At 36.4% G+C, this 20,002-nt stretch overlaps 1 protein-coding gene across 2 annotated transcripts; it reads right to left on the minus strand.

The window, feature by feature from the left end:
- Positions 1 to 2,358: 2,358 nt before the first annotated feature.
- zdhhc21 (zinc finger DHHC-type palmitoyltransferase 21) lies at positions 2,359 to 19,945 on the minus strand. Of its 2 annotated transcripts, XR_006010237.1 has the most exons (9): positions 19,851 to 19,945; positions 13,004 to 13,189; positions 12,787 to 12,885; positions 12,550 to 12,661; positions 11,772 to 11,910; positions 11,258 to 11,374; positions 10,125 to 10,168; positions 8,061 to 9,212; positions 2,359 to 2,373 (listed from the first exon to the last, which is right to left on the minus strand). XR_006010237.1 is itself a non-coding variant. In XM_041985102.1 (8 exons), exons 2-8 carry the CDS (start codon positions 13,155 to 13,157, stop codon positions 9,080 to 9,082), a joined length of 798 nt encoding a protein of 265 aa, XP_041841036.1. In that variant the 5' UTR covers positions 13,158 to 13,189; positions 19,851 to 19,945; the 3' UTR covers positions 7,388 to 9,079. The 2 variants fall into 2 exon arrangements, 1 of the variants encoding a protein (XP_041841036.1); XM_041985102.1 differs by lacking the exon at positions 2,359 to 2,373 and having other exon boundaries at positions 7,388 to 9,212.
- Positions 19,946 to 20,002: the final 57 nt, after the last annotated feature.

Here is a 20,002-nt window from a genome sequence, read left to right on the forward strand (position 1 = left end):
GGAAGGAAAGAAAGTGGACACAGTCTGTGATCAGTGGAGTCTACATTTCAGACCCTTTTAGGGGGGGACAAACACTGGTTTCATGTGATAAAAACCATCCTGAAGTACCAAAACCAGACTGTCCAGCAAGTTTCTCGTAGGGATCTTGAGAGCAAAAGCCCTTATGGGAAACATTACTGTCCATGGAACTATGACATGACGTTTATGACACTAAACTAATTATTAAAATTAATAAATGAATTTATTCTTCTATATGAAGTAAAGTCAGAATTAAAATATCTGTTTGGAGAAGAACGTGTTGACTTTTTACTTTAATTTGTTTATAGAACAGCAAAATCTGCAAGACCAAAAGAAATTTGAAAAGCAGAAAAAACATAAATTGTTGTTAGAACACAAGAGTTGCTTCAAATAAAAAAAAAGCTGATAAAATAAATAAAATTTTTACACACTACACAGTAAATGTCTAAGCGTGCTTCATTCTTTAGCAGAAAGGAAAATGTTGAGGTCCGAGCCCACACATAGAGTCGTGCGCATCGTATTGATTTTGAAGTTGAAATCGATACAATTCATCGTCTTGATTGGATTAGCTGTTTTAAGTTCAACTTTTAATTGGATTTCTACTTTCGACAATGACAGATGATTTGAAAATCAATGCAACCAATCAATACTTCCATGTTCAGAAAGTTCAGCTGTGGAGCTGAAAATGGAGGAACTCTGCAGACACCTGCCACTGGTGGGCCGCGATCATGGCTCGGTGGGGTCTAACAAATCTAATTATGTCTTTATTAGCAGGGGGAAATATATGAATTTATTATTACTGTGGCAAAGTGTAATTAGAGGGTGAGAAGAAATTTAAATTCTTTCATAAAGATTTGAAAACACTTTTCATTTTCCCACTCATTTTACATTTCACTCAGTTGCTTTGAGTGGCTTGTTATGGAAATGGGAAAATATAAAATTTCCAAATGATAAGGAAGGATATGAGATCTTTACCAGAAAAAAGGACCAAAGCAAAAGCATACCTAATGCTGGGGGTGATCCTAAACGTTAGAGGATATGTGGCCCATATGGAATGAAATCTAAAAATAATCATACGACTCATGATTAGTGATCCAATAACATATTCTGAGTGGAGACTTAATCCTGTCTAGGCTTGGCAAAATAGCTGCCGAACACGCCAAGCCACTAACCCCAATCCTAGACAGGTAAACAGCCATGAATCTGAGAAGTAACTGTTCCAAGCATAGTTGTTTATCAAGCATGTGGCTAATTATTTCTTTTGTTCAGCCAGATGTCATAGATCACAAAAAGAGCAGGTGGTCGTTATCTAATTAGTCCAGCTGACCAATCATTACCACAGATTAGGAGCACATTTAACCCAGGCTGCTGCAGACTTTTATTATCATTCAGTTTCTATCATCCCAAGCCAAAACTTGCTAATTAAACTTTAGGATTATTTACAACACTGCAGACTGCATTGCATGCTTTATATTGAGATACGCTCACCTCCTTGAGGTAATAAAGGCACAACTTCAACATTTATGTTGGACTCATATCAAATAAATGATTTTAAAGACAAACCAGCAGCCATGTGTCATAAAGCACAACAGATGCTCGTTAAATCTGTTCAGAATTAGTTTATGGACGGTATGCTTTGGAAAAGACTCAGTTAATGGTTAGAATTGGCGTGAATTGATTTTAATAAGAATATTTAATAAAATACATCTCTTTAACATGAAAAGAATTAAGAGCCACTATGATGTGGCTTAACCTGCAACGATGAATACAAATGTCACTGCTGCACCAAATAATCCAGATCTCATCCTCTCGATCATGCTGTGATGTCATGACCTTGCTCAGGCTGTGGACAATTAGTTGGGATTGCTGAGGACAATACAATGGTTGTGTGTGTGTGTGTATGTGCTTGTGTGGCTCAGAGTAAGTTAAAGGCATAAAACTATTTTAGACAAGAGACATAGATTATGTTCACAGATTGTGCACACATTAAGCACGCCTCACAGAGACTAAAACTTTTTGGGACAATGGTCTTTTGAATGAAGACAGCTGAACTAATGCGTGATCTCTTTAAGCAATTGTGCAAAGAGTAACAAATAACAAATGAAACACTCATGCAGAATATGTACTGTAAAGAATTGGTGAAAATCTTCTTTTTTTAAGATTCAAATGCTGGATTATGTTAAACATTAAAAAGCCACTAAATCTTCCACCAGGGAAATCACAGTTACAGAAATTCAAATCTAACTAACTCTAACATGAAAGTCAACACAAAAATGGTAATTGGTCTGTATTTTTATAGCGCTTTTTCTTCTACATTATACATCACATTCACCCATTCACACACACATTCACACACTGATGGCGGAAGCTGCCATGCAAGGCGCTCAACCAGGACCCATCAGGAGCAAATTAGGGTTCGGTGTCTTGCTCGAGGATAACGTCCAAACATTAAGTAGGATCCAGGAATCTGCAGTGTTAAACCCAGTGTTAAAAAAGAAAAATAGAGTTTTTTTTTTCTTTTGGCAACAAGTAACAGGTAAGTGGGTTAAAAACAGGTGTAGCAGTTTATTGCCCTGTGTTAGGTTGGATTGAAGGGTTGTTTCCTTCTATCTGTTGTATCTTTGTCTCCTCCTTCTTTTGTCTACTCTCCTTTTTACTTCTGTTCACTATTGATCTTTTTTCTGTCCCCCTCCGGTCAGGTCCAGCAGGATTATGCAAATTCCATCATTTAAAATAAATTAATAAGGTTAAAAAAAAATTAGATTATCAAGAGGAGCCTTATAGCCATTAAGCTCCTCTTGGCAAAGCAAATTTGTTTGGCACAACACGGCAGCCAGACCATCATTCTGCTGCTACCGTGCTGGACAGGATAAGTTAAGAAAATAAAATGGTATGTTCTGCAGGTATATCCCAGCCAAGTCTCACTACAAAAACAAGCAATACATACATTATCTCTTTCATTAAAGCATTTTATGAGTTATTAACTGCATCTCCAGACTGTTCATTTAACATAATGGGAATTGATACAAATGAATATCATAAAGCTTAAGCTATATTTATTTACATTATAATTTTGTAAGCTTTTTTTTTTGCATGAAGTAGATTTAACCATATAGTTCATGAGTATCAACAGGCGTCTACCACCTGGGTCTGTAGATTGATTCCTGGCTTCCCCAAACAATATGACAAAGTGTCCTTGGGCAAGACATGAATAGAAGAATAGAAGGACTTTGTGGTGTATGAGCGTGTGATTGGACGGATGTGACATGCAGTGTTAAAGTGCTTAAGAAGTAAGACTAAAAAAGTGCCATACAAATACAGTCCATATTCCATTTACAATAATTCTAACCAAACTTACCTTTAACAACTAACTGTGACCATTCCTAGCAAAAAGTAATGACAACCCCTGATTTACTGAATCTCTTGCATGTCTTGTGTCACAGATATCTGAGGTTTAGTGCCTCCTCATATTTTCTCCCTTTAAATATTTTGTTGCAATTTAAAGCCTAGTAACATGTGGGAAGTGGCCATCCTCACCACATAGATGCATGTACAAAGATACAAATGTTGACATCTATGACTCAACTCACATCATCTAAGCAAGGGGCCACTAGACGTAGCTTCAATATTTAGCAATTCATGAATTTTAGTTTACCAGCTCATCAAAGGGCCGAAACATGGAAAGATATGCAAACTCACATTCACACAGCCACCAATTAATTACCAATTACCACCAATTAGCCAAACATACATGTAGTAGGACTGAAAAACACCATCAGAAAAACATCCAGACACAGTATCCTGCAGAGAAAGACTTGTTAGTCATTGATGCATAAAACTGCAAAGGTGTTTTCTTTCTACTACTTGTAAAGGAGCATTTCTCGCAGTAGCACGAATGAATGAATGAATGAATGAATGAATGAATGAATGAAACTATTTTTGAATATTTCCAGGAAGTAGATTGTGTGTAGATTTGTACATGATTCACGCTGTTTGAAAATGAACCAGGTCAGTGAATTTTAATGTTTTAGATTTTAAAAATAGTGAATTTGTGTGATCTCTGTAACCTGAATTATGAATTATTCTTAAGGCTCCATTCTGCAGTATAGATAGTGATTGTATTGTGCATTTGTATGTATTGCCCTAAACCTCTGCACAATAATGTAAATATGGTAAAAATCAGTGAACAGTAGAGACTGTGGAGTGGTTTGTGGTCCAGAATGAGTTTTGCTTTGCTCAGAACATAAATGCTCCTTGACAGTTTGCTTTGTACATGTTTGATATGAAATTTCCTAACGTTCAAAGACATGCATGTTAGATTACATAAACATGTCTCTCTTGTAAATGTGACTGCGTGTCTCACTGGGACTGCCTGTATAAATAAAAGTTATTATAAAATAATAATAAATAATAATGACATACCTTTAAGACCACATCTAACAGAATTTCTTTGCTTCCTGCTACAAATAATTTAAGTTCAAGATAAGTCCCAAAACTACATAGGAAATACCTTCTAGAATAATCCAATAACATCAAACTACTCTTCAAAAATGCACATTTATTGTAGTATCAACATACAAAAATACAAGAAACAGTATTACAACTATGACACAAAATATGGCAACTTAAAAATGCACAGCCCTTATATGTTTAAATTATAACTTGTAACTGTAGCTCTATAAATAAAAGGTTTTGACCGTCCCTTTATCCATTAAATTGATCCATTAATCAATTTATCAGTTTATCTACTGTATGTTATTTTATCTGTCTGTATCTGTTTAAACCTAAAGTTGGCTTTCTGTACTTAGCTGACAAAGGAAAATTAACCTCAATTTACCAAGATGGTTGGTTTCTATTAAGTACAAGTAAAAAAAAAAAGAAAAAAAGAAAAAAAAGTCTTGAATGTAAGAAACAGTTTTGTGAAAGTGGAAAAGTGTTGGATAGCTTATACAGATGACTGATTTTACTTACACTGGCTACTGTAGTGTAATCCATACAGCCAGTAACTTCTGATTTTAATGCCATCAAATGCTAAATACTTTTTTTAAAACGACTAATCACATGCTCCACCAATTCCCCTCATTTCCACATCAAAGAGGATTGATTACATGTCAAGACGCTGCTAATATTTAGGGAAACAGCAGCTCAAAAAGGACAAAAACCTCATTGCAAACTTGTTCAGAATGTCATTTATTCAATTATGAATACATATATTTCATATTATAACAATTTTACAACATAATAAATTGGCAACTTTTCAAAGATTTTCCAGATATAAAAGAAACTGGTCACATACCCACAAAACATAAATGTCCCTGTGTTTGAGGTCATAATTAAACAACATGAAGACTGAAAACACAAAGCAAGAAATAGAAAAATAACAAATAAAAAAGAATTACAGATTCGAACAAAGAGCTCTGGGAGAGGAAGTCTCAGAAATATTCACACCTTCCTACAATTGTTCGTTCAAATCAGAGGAACTTCAACATTTGTGTTATTCCCTTATTAGCAACAGTAACTGTTGACAATCGATATCAATTATCAATAAAGTTCTGACAAATGTTAATTTCAGGTAATCACTGGTTAGTGGGTAATTCATCCACCAACTTACAAATTTCAGGTTTTCAACAGTACAGATGGCTTTACTAGCACACAATTCTTATTGCTTTAAAAACTACATGACAGAACAAATCATATATGTAATAAAAACCACTTTTTTTTAGAGCCAATGCCAAATATTTACCCCTGGATACGTCCCCAAACTCCCTTAAATTAAACTAAAATCTCATTTTCATCCAGGAACCTGACAGGAAGACATAAAATCACAGGGCAAACTTAAAACATATTCTCATGCAAACACAAATAACTCCACAAACCATACACACCAAACTTCAAGGGAAAACCTCTTTTCAAAAGGAACCACTAATGGAGTAAAACGGACTGTGTGCTAGCATCAAAATCAGTGCATAACATTGAACCGCTACCTTCAGAAATTTGGTGAAACATGCATTTACTAAATGCTTGCTGACTATTGCAACATTTCCCCAGGTCTTTGGCTTGTATGGAGAGTTGATATCGATGAACTGTCAGACCCAGACAGGCACTTAAAACTACTTGGATATTGTAATATTTGTACATACAGGTTTAGCTAACAGACTGCCAAGTCTCGTAGGCAATAATCGCGCTAAGCTAGTATTATCAGCATCTTAAATATCCTATTAAATAAGTCAAGAAAACTGAGTTAAAGCAAAAAAAACACCATAAATAAATCTTCAGAGTTGTGTGGAGTGTTAAATATCTGTATGTTGCCACAAGTGGCCAAATCTGTGAGTCTTCTTACTATCGATAAAGATATGAATGTATAAAGTCAGGTATTCAGACATAATAAAGTTCTAACTCTGACAGCAGCACAAAAACAATCATAACTCTTAAATGAACTTGCAAAAATACATAAATGTAAGTGACATGTATTCAAGTTATTTGCTCCAGTGTACTGTACAGTAAGTGACATGGTTTAAAGGATGAGGTCAACATTGTGGGAAATACATTTTGTTTTGCTGTCTTTTGTGGAGTTGGACATGAAAATGACTGCCTTTTCTAAGTCTGTTCAGTTAACGTGAAGCTAATAATGAAGTTTGTTTAATAGTAATTGCCAAATATCACACTTCTTAAGCAAGAATTTAACATGCCATTATGATCAGGGCCTGTACTACAAGGCATTTGAACATGTCTGTGGTTTGTCTGGATGATCTGAGTGAAAAAATTCTACTAATAAAGATGATATTAAAGGTGCGCTACGATGATGGTTACAACTCAGTAAGTCAGTCCAGGTTTTCCCGATCTGGATGCTCGTGTAAAACAGGTTGAGGTGGCATCAGATGACCAATTGCAAGACTTAAAAGAAACACGGGAAGGAAAAAAGAGAAAAATAAAAAAAAATAAAAAAAAATAATAGCACAAATACAAAAGTGAATAAGTTTATTGATATTGCTGCCACATCAGTAGATATGGCAGCTTATGATTCTGCATTTTAATAAAATAAATACTATACAGCTTACTGCACACATGTAAGACTGTTTTCTGTCATCTCAACTAAAAAATATAAAGGTGGCATGTTGAATCACTTTATAAGATATGTGGATATGAATATGGATGTACAGACATCATTTAAAGGAATTTTGGTGAGATTTTTAAGTTGCATACTTATCAATTGTACAATAAAAGAGGCTAGGAAATCTTTTACACCTCTGAGATTACTGATTAAGTAAATCTCATACATATATATATATATATATATATATATATATATATATATATATATATATATATATATATATATATATATATATATATATATATAAATTTTCTCTTAACTAGACCTCTTTAAATTTTGGATAGTGGTTATTTCCCTTTGTGAGGTCACAGAGGGAAAGATCTCAGACTCACCCGTTTGAGCAAACATTCGCTAAAAAGTGCAGCAAGCAAGTGAGAGGAGACAGAATTTTCTCATTTTTGGGACTGACACTGAAAAAAAACAGGAGCTAGGGGCCTTCCCCGCGATGCTGAATTGCAGTAAAACTGCAAAAGTATTTTAGCAATCCACCCTTTCATCCCCACGAAACCATGTCTGCAACGAGGTACGAAGGTGGATAGGTTTATGACCTCTACCTTTTGTGGTACTGAGGACAGGGTAACTGTACCACTAGAGGATATGACGTCAGTGTGATGAACACGCGCCAAATACATCAACAATAATGGCGTCCGTGACCAACTGAGTTGTGGTGCTGCTCCACAGTTTATTTATTATTTATTGTGTACAGCTTTAGCACCAAAATGCACTGCTTTTACAACACAGTATTGCTCTGCTGTACCATCAACAGCAAACAGGTATGTCATTATCTGCGCATGCGCTATGTCTTGTTCTACCTCTGGAGTGTTACTCTTTAATCATCATAGCGCCCCCCCATAGCCTTGTAGTATCTACTACAGCGGTTTCGTGGGGATGTTGAAGCCTTTCTCCTAGTTTTTGCCACCATTTTCACACCTGAACTGGCTTCAGTGCTGTGTGGACATAGCCTAAAATTGCCTCATAGTACAGGCCCCAGGTCAGGGCATGGACCAGCTCAGGTTTAGCTATAAGGTACACAGGCTAACACTGAATTCATGGCTTCCAAATCATCTTGTCCAAACCAGCTGGGACTATGTAGGTGTACACAAATTCATGAACACACTACATTTACATTCAGTCTACAGCTCATAGTACAGGTTGTTCTTTTGCTCTACGTCTTCTTCACCCAGTTAAAAACGTTTTGGTGCAACTTAATTTATCCGACACACGGGCCCTGGGGCCAAGAAGATGTAGTAACCATGAATTGGCTTTAAAATTAATTGTAAACTTAACTCTACACTTGGATTTGTACCAGAACATGACTGCAGTATATTACAACATCACATCAGTGTTCAAGTCATCCACTGTGTTCTGTTACATGCCTCTAAAAACAACACTTTACTCATAAAACTTACACGAAACAATAAAAACATTCATGAATCATTGATGGGGGGAAAAAACACCTACAATCACTAATCAAAAACACTTGTGTGAGAAATAAAAAGAAAGAAGAACGAAACAAGGCACAAACTTTATACAAAAAAAAGACATATTATTGTAATCCTTGTTCTGTCTGTGGTTGATTAAAGGTCAGGAGTGAAGGCTCTTCATCAGAGTAACCTGAGACGGGTCCCTTTCACCAGCTGCTTTCAGAAGACTTCCATCTTTATCATTTAATAGCTGTTAAAAGTAATTTCCAACATACTGAAAGCAGTAGTCACAGTGAGTGAAAAACAAAAGGTATCCATTACTTCCAATGGTGAGTTGTGACCCTGTTCCCTGTCAGACTGGGCAAAACAAAACATAGGAAAAGCTTTGAGTATCCGCTGACAAAACGAGACTGTGACCCAGATCTCACAGCAAAGAAAGAGAACGTGATGGCGAGCACATGGATTCCTACAGTGTTTCTTAGTGCAGCAACCCCCTACCAGCAGGAGAAATGGTGCTACTGGGCTACACGTGGGTGCGGAAGTGGTGGCCGGAGTGAAGAGGCTGTCTACGTCGGAACGGGATAAGCCACAAGAGTTTCCAGGGGGTGCCGCAAACCTCAGCCAGTGCCCACTGCCAGGATCTTTTTGCACCATAACTGATGAGAAAATATAGAAGATTTGTGATGTCAACGCATGTTTATGCAGGGGTTTTTAAGGAGGCATTAACTTGCAACTTTAATTAATTCACTGTTAATTTAAACAAAACAAGTTTTACCACTAAGGAGAAAAAAATGGAAATGTTTAGAAAGCTTGACTTCTACGTTTTAGCTTCTATGACCTTTATAAATTGAGAAGATGTGAAGGGGTGAAAATGAGCTTTTTCAGAAATATAGCTGACCATCTCTTTGCCAGATTTTATTGCACTTTTTAAAATGAATGAGGGATCACAGAAAAAATGTTACATTTATGATGAACTGTTTCCTTTAACTTACTATGCATATTGTGATTGTATGCAAGGAGTGTGCACTTTACATATGTTTACATACGTTTCTGTCTTCAAACCTTTGTTCGCTAACATCCGTTATATACATGGCAGTGTCCTAGAACTAAAAAAAAAAAAAACTCCACTTCATAACTTTGTGTTTTAGCTCATAGCATCATGTGACATATGGGTTTTGATTTACGGCAGCGTGTCACATGTCAGCAACTGGATATCAACACACTGCATGTTTTGAATGAGCACCATGGCTGATTCAGCAATGAAACCCAAGGGGACATTTTTAAAGGAAGTGAGGAAAAGAAAGAGAGATAGTGATAGAGAAAGAGTTAGAACAAGAGTCATAATAAGACTGACTTTTACTAGTTGGAGAGAGCTCAGAGAAGAAACAGGATGCAAGCCAAAGTGAGAAAATCTCCCATCATTCAGTAGTGCCTTTAGTGACTAGTCTGGTCAAATACAGCCTAAATACATTATTGTAGTTTTTCACTTAGTTTTCTAAAAAAGAAAAATAATTAATGAGCAGGAAATTGTGTTTGTTATTAGAGGAAATCAAGACAAACAGACTCACATTTCATTTGAGAACTGAGTCATTTTCTCGATGGTGGTCATATCCTGTAAAGAGGAAAAAAATGAAAGGATAAATCACAAATGAGGTGAAAGTATCAATTTGAAAAATAAAAAAATAAGATTAAAAACCTTTAAAATGTGAAATGATTCAACAAAGCTTTCCCTTTCGCACATCATGAAAAACATACAGGAGAAGTCTGACATATCTGACTTGTAAATTAGAGTCCATAAAGTTATAAACAAAAGCAGAACATGATATAAAGAATCATCAGGCCGCCTTCCAGTAAAAATTGGAAAAAGACGTGCCTTTCACTCCACTTTTCTGCATTCCTGGATTTCTCGTCATGATTATGTTGTTTAATGCCAAACACACATGTGAAGTGACTAAAAGAACCATTAACAGCTGTTTGATAAGTCCAGTCCTCATTAGACACATATACTCTGTCCTAAGGTATCAATAACTTTGTTCTAACATGTCTGAAAAAAAAGTCCAATTCTTCCAGAATAATGTGTCTGAGCTCTTCAACCACATTACAAATATTAAAGTTATTTCCTTTATATCTAACACCATATCTCTTCACCTTCATTGAATCTCCTCTTAAAATGTTTGGAGCCCCCTTGTGGAGGTCTGTCTCACTTCAGATTAACCTCATATTCAACTAAACTGAACAAATATCCTCTAATTAAATTTGGAAACAGTAGCTACTTTCAAAAAGGTGCCACAAAGACAAGGATGTAAAAAAGGTTGGAGCTTATATAGTAATGATATTACTAGCTGAAGATGAACTGTTCTCATTTCAAAGACTACAAAAAGTCTTCTAGGCACGCTCTCTTTATTGCTCACACACCCACACGCTCCCTTCACACAGGCAAGCCTTGACCTCATGTTCCTAATCTATTGATCATTACATTACTTGCACTGATTTGTCTTAAGAAGAAAGACTTTTAACCTTCCAGTAGAGTCCACCAGCAAAATACTTCTGTAAGCAGGCATGTCCCGTGTGTTTTCAGCAAATCAAAGTTATATTTAACAGTGAAATTAAACTGGAAATGTTTATTGTATTAACATTGTAACAGCAGTAAGTGAATGAAACCTGATGTTCTAGCTCATTTCCATCGACACTTCGTACTCACAGAGAGGATGCCTGTCATCTGAGTGTAAAACAGGCTCAACATGCCACCAAACATGACCACACCCATGAGTGCTGAGATTCGTAGCAGGGCCAGCTCGTGACGTGTTGTAAACCTCTCCTGTGGAGATTGAAATAGAGCATGAGCACAAACAGAACACAGGGTGTTTATAATTCTTAATTTATAACCTTACAGCCCCATACAGTATTAACATATTTTTCTATACAGAATGTAAGACACATACATAATCCTCCTTTATCCTCCATATATATTCTGACTATTTCCATGCCTTATATTTAGAGCATAGCTGCAGGATGATCTATTTGATATATCACACAATTAACCACTCAGTTGTTGCATCTGGCCTTCTGGTCCACACAACTGTAATGGGATTTATTAATACTCATATAGGTACTCGGATTCAGCAAGTACACAAATGTAAGTACTTGTACTCTGAAAAAAATATGGTATCGGTGCATTCCTACTAAATAAGAACAATGCAAGGTCTCTTGTGTACCTGGTCTAGTCTTGTCAGAGGCTGGAAGTAATAGTACTGGCAAAAATCCAGCACCAGAGTGAATAAACTGAGGACCTGAGCGTAGAAGCACAGCTGCAGGAAGAGCCAGTGGTTGTCTTCTCCCACACAGTTGTTAATCCTGCAAAGCAGTAAACCAGATTAATGGTATGAATATGTGTAAGTTATGTTTGTACCTTCTGAACAACCTCATCACAGAGATGTGTGCACGACTAGGAGGCAGAAAGTGGTAATCTTGCCAAAGATGCAAACATCTGCACCAGTCGTTAAAAAGATGGATGGAAATTGTCCAATGTTTAGATAATATCTGCTAGGATAATAAATATGGAAGACTAAGTATTTGATAGTTTGACAGTTAGCAAAATTATTATGTGTACTACAGTATACACTGTAAACCAGTGACAGTATTTAAAACAAGCTTCTCCTCCTTCTACTCTGCTGCCTGGAAGCAGAGTAGAAGGAGGAGAAAGGAGGAACCATGGCTACAATTACTTATTTTGATGCCCCAATCTTAAGATCACAAAGCTCATTTTTACATAATAATAACTTATTAACTTACCTCAATAAATTAAATTTTCTTGAGATAACCTGCTATAATTCTTATCATTAGATAATGAATTTTGCTTTCTCTAACCCAATACATGACCTCCACCTTAGACACAACAAATAAACTAAAGTAAACTCAAATTCTTCCTTTCTGTTGTAATCAAATAAACTGAAATCTGAGGTAAGAGCTCCACGAGCGTGTTTGTTTATTTACCAGGGACAGTGGTGGTCCATCCTGCGTACACAGTGGCCACAGCGGCTGCAGTGGTGTGACCTTTTAGGTCTCATTAAGTTGCACTTGTTGCACAACTCCCAGTGCTCCCTCTCTGTCCCATTAAGACAAAAAAGCTGTAGGTTTATCACCAAAAGGAATGGCAACACAATAATAACAATTTATACTGTTAACATTTTGACTACATTATCATTCAGTAATCAGTCTTGTTTTTCATACCAGAGTGAGGTATGTGAGGATCCACAGGAAGACGGCCAGGATCTGCAGTGGAAGCTCTAAATAGGGATACTACACAGAGAGCCGATGCTATGAAGTAACCTACAGAAATAAGCAATATTTTAATGAGTGTGATCCATACACTGAGTCATCAGTCACATATCCAACCGACTTATTTTTTTCCCAGTGAGATTCCAGCAATAGAACAGAGGATACTCACAAACAACTAAGGCCCAGGGGATGTGTCCTTCATTGTAGTGTGGAAGCAGAACTAGTTTGGGGATGAAGAAAGTGTTGTAGAACCAGATCCCAAAGACCACACTGACACACAGCCAACCCATAGGATCCTTCACGAAGTGCAGTCGAGGCTTCATGGCTACTCTCGTTTCAGATGACTAGGTCCCTTCTGTTAATGGACACAAAACCAAACCAAAGTCTCATAAAACTTTATAATACACTGATTTCAGAAGGAAGGAAGGGTAAAAAGCCAGGTTACAATTACAACTATGTAGATGGTGCTTTAATAGAAATAAGATTTTTCCTGGATCTTGAAGGTCCAGCAACTGGCTAATGTGGAGTTTCAGGCTTTTAAAAGTACTATAAGTACATTAACATCTTAAAAGTTATTGAAGTCACATGTGTGTCAGACCCACCCATCCATCTCACAGGTTTTTGTCACCTGTGAGTGGTTTATCTACTTCGCCACTGAGCAAGGTGTTTTGGTCAAGATTGAAAGTGTGAGTGGTTGTGACACAGCCGGACAAAACTGTCTTCAAGAGTTACCCTTATCTTTGAGATGTATGTGGACTTGTTGAGTTGTGATTTCGTTACCCATCCATTAATGTAGCATGTAACAAAATAAAAGGTCAGTGACAGAAAAATGTGATACATCATTAAAAACTTTGCTTCCACTGGTATCTAATCACTTTACTAAAATTACTAATATGCTTTTATTGTCGGAATGGGCCATTCACATCGAATTGCTGTGAGTTCACAGACCTTGCAGGTGCCAAATTTGTGCCACCGGTGTCTATAAATGAGCAAACAACTCTGGGAAGTGAGAACCCTCTGAGCTTTAAAACTACAGTACCAACTTTCATTGATAGACGCTAGAGCACATAGAAGGCACACAGAAGAAGACAGTACACATGCACACTATTGGCATGTGAAGTCATGTTTATGCCCATCATTACCACTGGATGTCAGTAATTCTTACAAGCTGTGCCTTTAAGGTCTGCATGCATATATGACATTGTGCAGTTTGGGATTGGATCTTTTTTCTAGAGTGACCCAGTAATGTGAGTAAACTAATAAAGAAAGCATCCCTGCTGGGAACTGCTCTGCAGCCTATAGACCTGTAGAAAAAAAAGAATGTGGTAGCATCTTGACTACACACCCTTTACACAACATACTGATTAAGCAAAGGAATGTCTTCAGTCAGAGGAATTTTCAGTAAGGACCAGTCCATAAGACCCTTCCTATTTCTGTAATAACCTTACATAATGAATCTGTATCATAAACATTTAGTCTGTATTATTTTTAATAATATATATACAGATCACAACAAGATTATTTAATTTTAGGGATAAATTAAGTGTAAATTAGACTTTTTTTTAAAACTTCAGGATTCACCCTATAACCTAATCACAAGCAAACAACTACACACATGGACTTAATTGTTGGTACCCTTCGGTTAATGAAAGAAAAACTCACAATGGTCACAGAAATAACTCGAATCTGACAAAAGTAATAATGAATAAAAAAATTTCTATGAAATTTAACCAATGAAAGTCAGACATTGCTTTTCAACCACGCCACAACAATTTTGTCCACGTGTGTAAAATCTGTACTTCTGATTATTTCTTAATTGTTTTGGAACTTTAATCACTTTTAAAAATTTGAAAAACAACAACATAACATTCCTTAGATCTCCATGACAACACAATAAAATTCTCTTGTTTTTCTCAAAATCAAAGACAGGCCCCTCCCACTAATGACATCATACCTGATGACATCATTCCAGAGTATATAGCCCATTCTAATTTCCCCAGCCAGTTGTCAAAATTATCTGATCTGTGCACTGGACATAATTTTGCTCTCTTGCACTTAAGCATTGGTTAGAAATAACTTTTCCTGTTATACTACAAAACGTGCAGCTGGTAATCTTTACAAAAACATTTGTGTTTATTCAAGATGGCTATAACTAGTAAGAAAAACAGGTTTCGAGGCAACACTGTTCTTGCCAACAAAAGACGCTCAAAGGGCTTAATTGAAAGCCAACATAAGTTTAAATGTTCTCTGATGAATCAGATGAACAAAAACAGATATCTGGCCACAAAATATTCCATCTTGCGGCATCAGAAAAGAAAGCAGCAGGAAGATATTGAATATCTCCAGAGCTTTTTAAAGCAGCAAGAAATTCTTGTCAGAGATCTCAACACTCAGCTGCAAATTACAAAAGATCGATGTATGACTTACTGGGGCTTGATGATGGATGAAAGAAAGAAGAGAGAAATTCTAAATAGACAATTACAGGAACTTGAACGGTCCTCCTCGTGTACCATTGAGTCTCTGTTATACAGCAATTATAAACAACTTCAGGATCATGTGAATTGTTTTACCAGAAAGGTCCAGATGCAGTCTGAATTTCAACAAACCAAGGAGGACTTTGATTTAGAGGAAAGGCGACTGGAACTAATGATACTGAAAAAAGAAAGAGAAATTGCCAACCTGAGGATGCAAAACATGGATGAGAGGCAGAAATGTCTAGTCCTAGATAGCAAAATCCAGACAAAGTGCCCTAGCAAGAAGCGTAAAAGGGCAAATGAGGCTTCAGAAGATGACTTTAGAGGTCTCAAAAATCAATCCCAATCAGATGACTCAGAAACAGATCAGATAAGAGATGAGAGGCCAAGAAAGAAAAGACAAAAGATGGCCAGGATCCAAGATGACAGTGATGCTAGTCTAAGTCAAGCAACACTGGGGACGGAGGGGAGTACTAGAGGCAAGAAAAAGCAAAAAAGCCTTAACAGGAAGCGCAAAAGGGAAAATGAGACAGATTCCTCAGAAGATGAGTTGAGGTGTTTAAAAAATCTATTCCCGAAGGAACCCGACTCAAAAACAGATCAGGTGAGAGATGAGAGTCCAACAAAGAAAAGAAGGAAAACGGCTAGTATCCAGGATAGCAATGTTGCTGGTCCAAGTCACGCAACATCAGAGTCCTCTTCAAGTCCTTTCAATTCGGCCTGTCCTACCCTCATACCCATTACCCAGTGTCTATCTCCAGCCTCCACCATCACCCCCTTTCCAGGTCTACTTAGAAGGAGCAAAAGACTCACTAGAAAAAAACTATGCAAATCTACAAAAAGAAGAAAATAAAAATGCTCGGTAAGATCCATATTTTTAACACATCCAACAAGCTACATTACTACAAACAAAAAATCAGATAATTACGAAAGTCAAAGATTTAATCAACATGGATCTTCAACTATAAAGTTTTCACAAAGCTGAATGGTGCAATAGAGGAATACAAAGCCATTAGGAATTTGGCTGTAACAATTAGTTGACTATAGTCGACAATAAAAATAGTCGACGATTAATTTACTCATCGACAATTGTTGATGGGTAAATTCTTCCCTATCTCTGCTGAGAGTTGCACATGCGCAACAAAGTCTGACACGGGAAAATTATGGTGGCTGACTAGGGAAAAGAACGGCAACAAAGGGTGTCAAAAGTCTGGGAAAACTTCATGTTAAACTGACAAAATAAATGAAATACATGTGAGATTTGTAAAGCTGACATTGTGTACCACGGAAGTACGTATGCAAAGCTTTAATATTTAAAGACGAGGCACATCCAACTTACATAACATCCTCAAGCAAGATTTAAAAGCTAAAAGTGAAATAAGAGCTATATAATAAATATGAGATACATAATCCGATTGGGTGACTAGTCGTTTTAATAGTTGATGACTAATCGACTATCAGAATACTCATTAGTTGCAGCCCTAATTAGGAATGTGTAGGAGTAGGACAAATACAAGATTACTACAGCAAGGTTATGCTCAAACATAAAAGACTCAACTGATGTTTAAACATTCCCAAACAATCCATGAAGCAAAGGCGGTGGGATCTGCTTACACCCCTGTTTCCTGGTTTCCAGTTTCCTTGTACACAATGATATTTGTAATACCTTATGTTTTTGTTTTTCTATTTAATTTGGTCTTTTGTTCAAAATAAAAAAAAAATATATAAATATATATATATATATGTGTGTGTGTCTAATGCATATTCAGTTTTATTATGTAGTATAACTTTAACATAACATTTCATAAATTAATTAGTAATTAGAAAAAACATTTAGTAAAATTCAATTATCATTTTATATGTTATTAAAAGTGCAATTATTTCATAGCATATTAGCATGTAGTGTATATACACAATTTACAATGTACAATATATTTTTGGTGGGGCTGTCAAATGATTAAAAATTTTAATCAGATTATTCACAGCTTTCAAATTATTCACACATTTCAAATCATTTAAAAAATGATTAATCCCCATTTGCGATTTTATATGCCTAAAATTTGCTGTTAACTGACCTTTCCTTTGGTAAACGTCAGATATCCAAGGGTCAGTAAATGCAGCATGTAATGTACTTCTATATGTTGTTTTAAATCATACCAGCTATGCCGTGTTCTAGATCATAATTCAGAATTCATACATCATGATCATCATCTTACCAACCATCTCCATGGTGATAATGTCTGTCAAAAAAAAAAAAGTTAAACAGCCAACACTGATGAAGAAACCCTCATAAAACTGATGATCTGAATAAAAACACATTTTTCCTTTTATCACTGAAGTGTGAGTGTTTGCGCAGCAGTGATAAAAGTCCTACAGCAGCACCACCCAAAGTAAACACCTGAGGATAAAATAGATCATTGGCTGTTTGTTTTACTAGTTTTTCTTCCCTTTTTTTTTTTTTACACTTTTTTGCCGGTCAGTGCTCTCTGATTGGAGAGTTTCATTTGTCACCATCAAATCAGAAGTGTAAAAATATGGACAAAATTCACAACCTCAACTTCAGAGTCTCGAATACACTTTTGTGCTTTGCATCTGTGAAAAGGGTTTTTGCAGTGTTGCAAATATTTTATAAGCATTTTGATTCATTTACTCATTTATTATTCATTTACTCATTTAAGCATTCTTATTCATTTATTCATTTACGTTTTATCCTTAGATTTTAGTAACACGCATTAGGTTTTTGCTGTACACACTGGGTATGGAGACGGCTACCTCTGGCTCATCTTGCCCCGTGATTGGGTCTGAGAGAACAGGGATGCCTACTGCCGCCAGCTGGGCGGCTCATCTTCTGAGGGAAGATCCCTTCCTTCCAGTTTTACATCCCCATATCTCTCTCCTCCCCAGCTCTTTCACACAACCATACATATAGGGTTGTGGGGAGGGTGCACAACGTACAGGGTGGGTCGGATGGGGCTATCTACGTTAGCTTGTTTGCTGTACCCTGTGGTGGCTTGCTCCTCAGTTTTAATTACATTTAGTCACCTGTACACAAGAAACACTGATACCACACAAACACAGCTTTGTGGGGCGTGCCGCAAAGTGACTGGTTGGTTAAGCTGATCTGGTCATTTTAATTTCAAACAAAACACACGCTTCACAAACATTCCTGAGCTGGGGAGGCGAGGGCAGTGGGGTCTGTTTACATCCCCGTTTCCCGGTTTCCTGTTTCCTTGTACACAATGGTATTTGTAATATCTTATGTTTTTCTTTATAATGTTGTATTTTGTTCAAAATAAAAAATAATAAATATATATATATGTTTGTGTGTGTGTGTATATAATGCATATTCAGTTTTATGATGTACTATAACTTTAACATTACATTTCATAAATTAAATAGTAATTAGAAAAAAATTTATTAAAAAGAAAATATTATTGTTTTATATGTAATTGAAACTGCATTTACTGTATAGCATATTGGCATATAGTGTATATACACAATTTACAATGTACAATATATTTTTGTGTGTGTGCATGCATGCCTGAGCTCAGGTCATTGAAACAATTTGTCAGCTTTCGCTATGGGGTTTATCTTGATGGTTCCCCCTGAATCAGTCCAATAACCAAAGCTGATGAAATAGGTTGCTATAGGCAACACACTGTCCAGCATCTGTCACTCCAGGTCCCAAAACATCCTCTGTAGCTAATTAGACAGGGAGGAGTAAGTAGAAACAGCAGTCCTAGAGAATGGGACTAGAATAGTGCATTGTACATCACAAGTAGGGGACTCCAGTATTTGTTATCAATTATTTGGGTATCCTGACCTCTTGGTAGTCATTTTAGATTTAGGTCAAATAGATATGCAAATATAACACAGAAAATGCTGACTGAACATTTATGTCACTTCCTGGTTATTTAATAGACCTGATACACATGTGTTGTAACTGTTATTATCACTGTATAAGAATCAGAGTTAATATTATTTTACAGTCGTTTAAAATCAAGAGTTCCCAAAGAATGATCTTTTACCAAATGTACTGTCAAATGATGGTAACAATTATGTCTGTATAATGGCTGAGCAACTCCATAACAGTAGAATTGATGACACTTTCAAATGGCATGAACAGTTCAAGCACTGACTGTCAGTTTTCCTGAAACTGATAAAGAAAATAAAACCATGATACAGGCCCATAATAACCACTTTGTAATAAGGCAAGTGTCTGAAAACGAGATCAATCATAAATGCCATATCCCTCACAATTCTATAACATAAGAATTCTGTGCTGCTTAACACTGCCTAAATCAGCCTGTATAACCATCTTAAAATTGGCAGTATGCACAGAAAGCCTCGTTATTGTAAATTCTGCTCCATCAATCATACCACTGATAACAAGAGAGCCGTGATGGGCTTGGCTGCATAGCCTTACTGTGTTAGCTAACATCTACAGGCCAGCGTTATATTCATCAATTACGGTGATGTAGGAATTAATTGACCGCGTTAAGTGTAAGTCATCATTTCAAAATAACCCCAAACGCTACTTACTTTTTAGAATGTGTTTTGCTTTCCAGATCAGTGCCCGTATCAACGCAGTTGACACTTCCTCATCCAAGCCTCTGAGGGCTGGCAGGACCTGTGGGTTTTTTTTTAACCTTCGTTAGAAATTAAACTGTTTCCGGTTTAATTGTCAGCTGAAA

The sequence above is a fragment of the Melanotaenia boesemani genome, chromosome 5 (genome assembly GCF_017639745.1).
Source record: "Melanotaenia boesemani isolate fMelBoe1 chromosome 5, fMelBoe1.pri, whole genome shotgun sequence".
Taxonomy (NCBI): Eukaryota; Metazoa; Chordata; class Actinopteri; order Atheriniformes; family Melanotaeniidae; genus Melanotaenia; species Melanotaenia boesemani.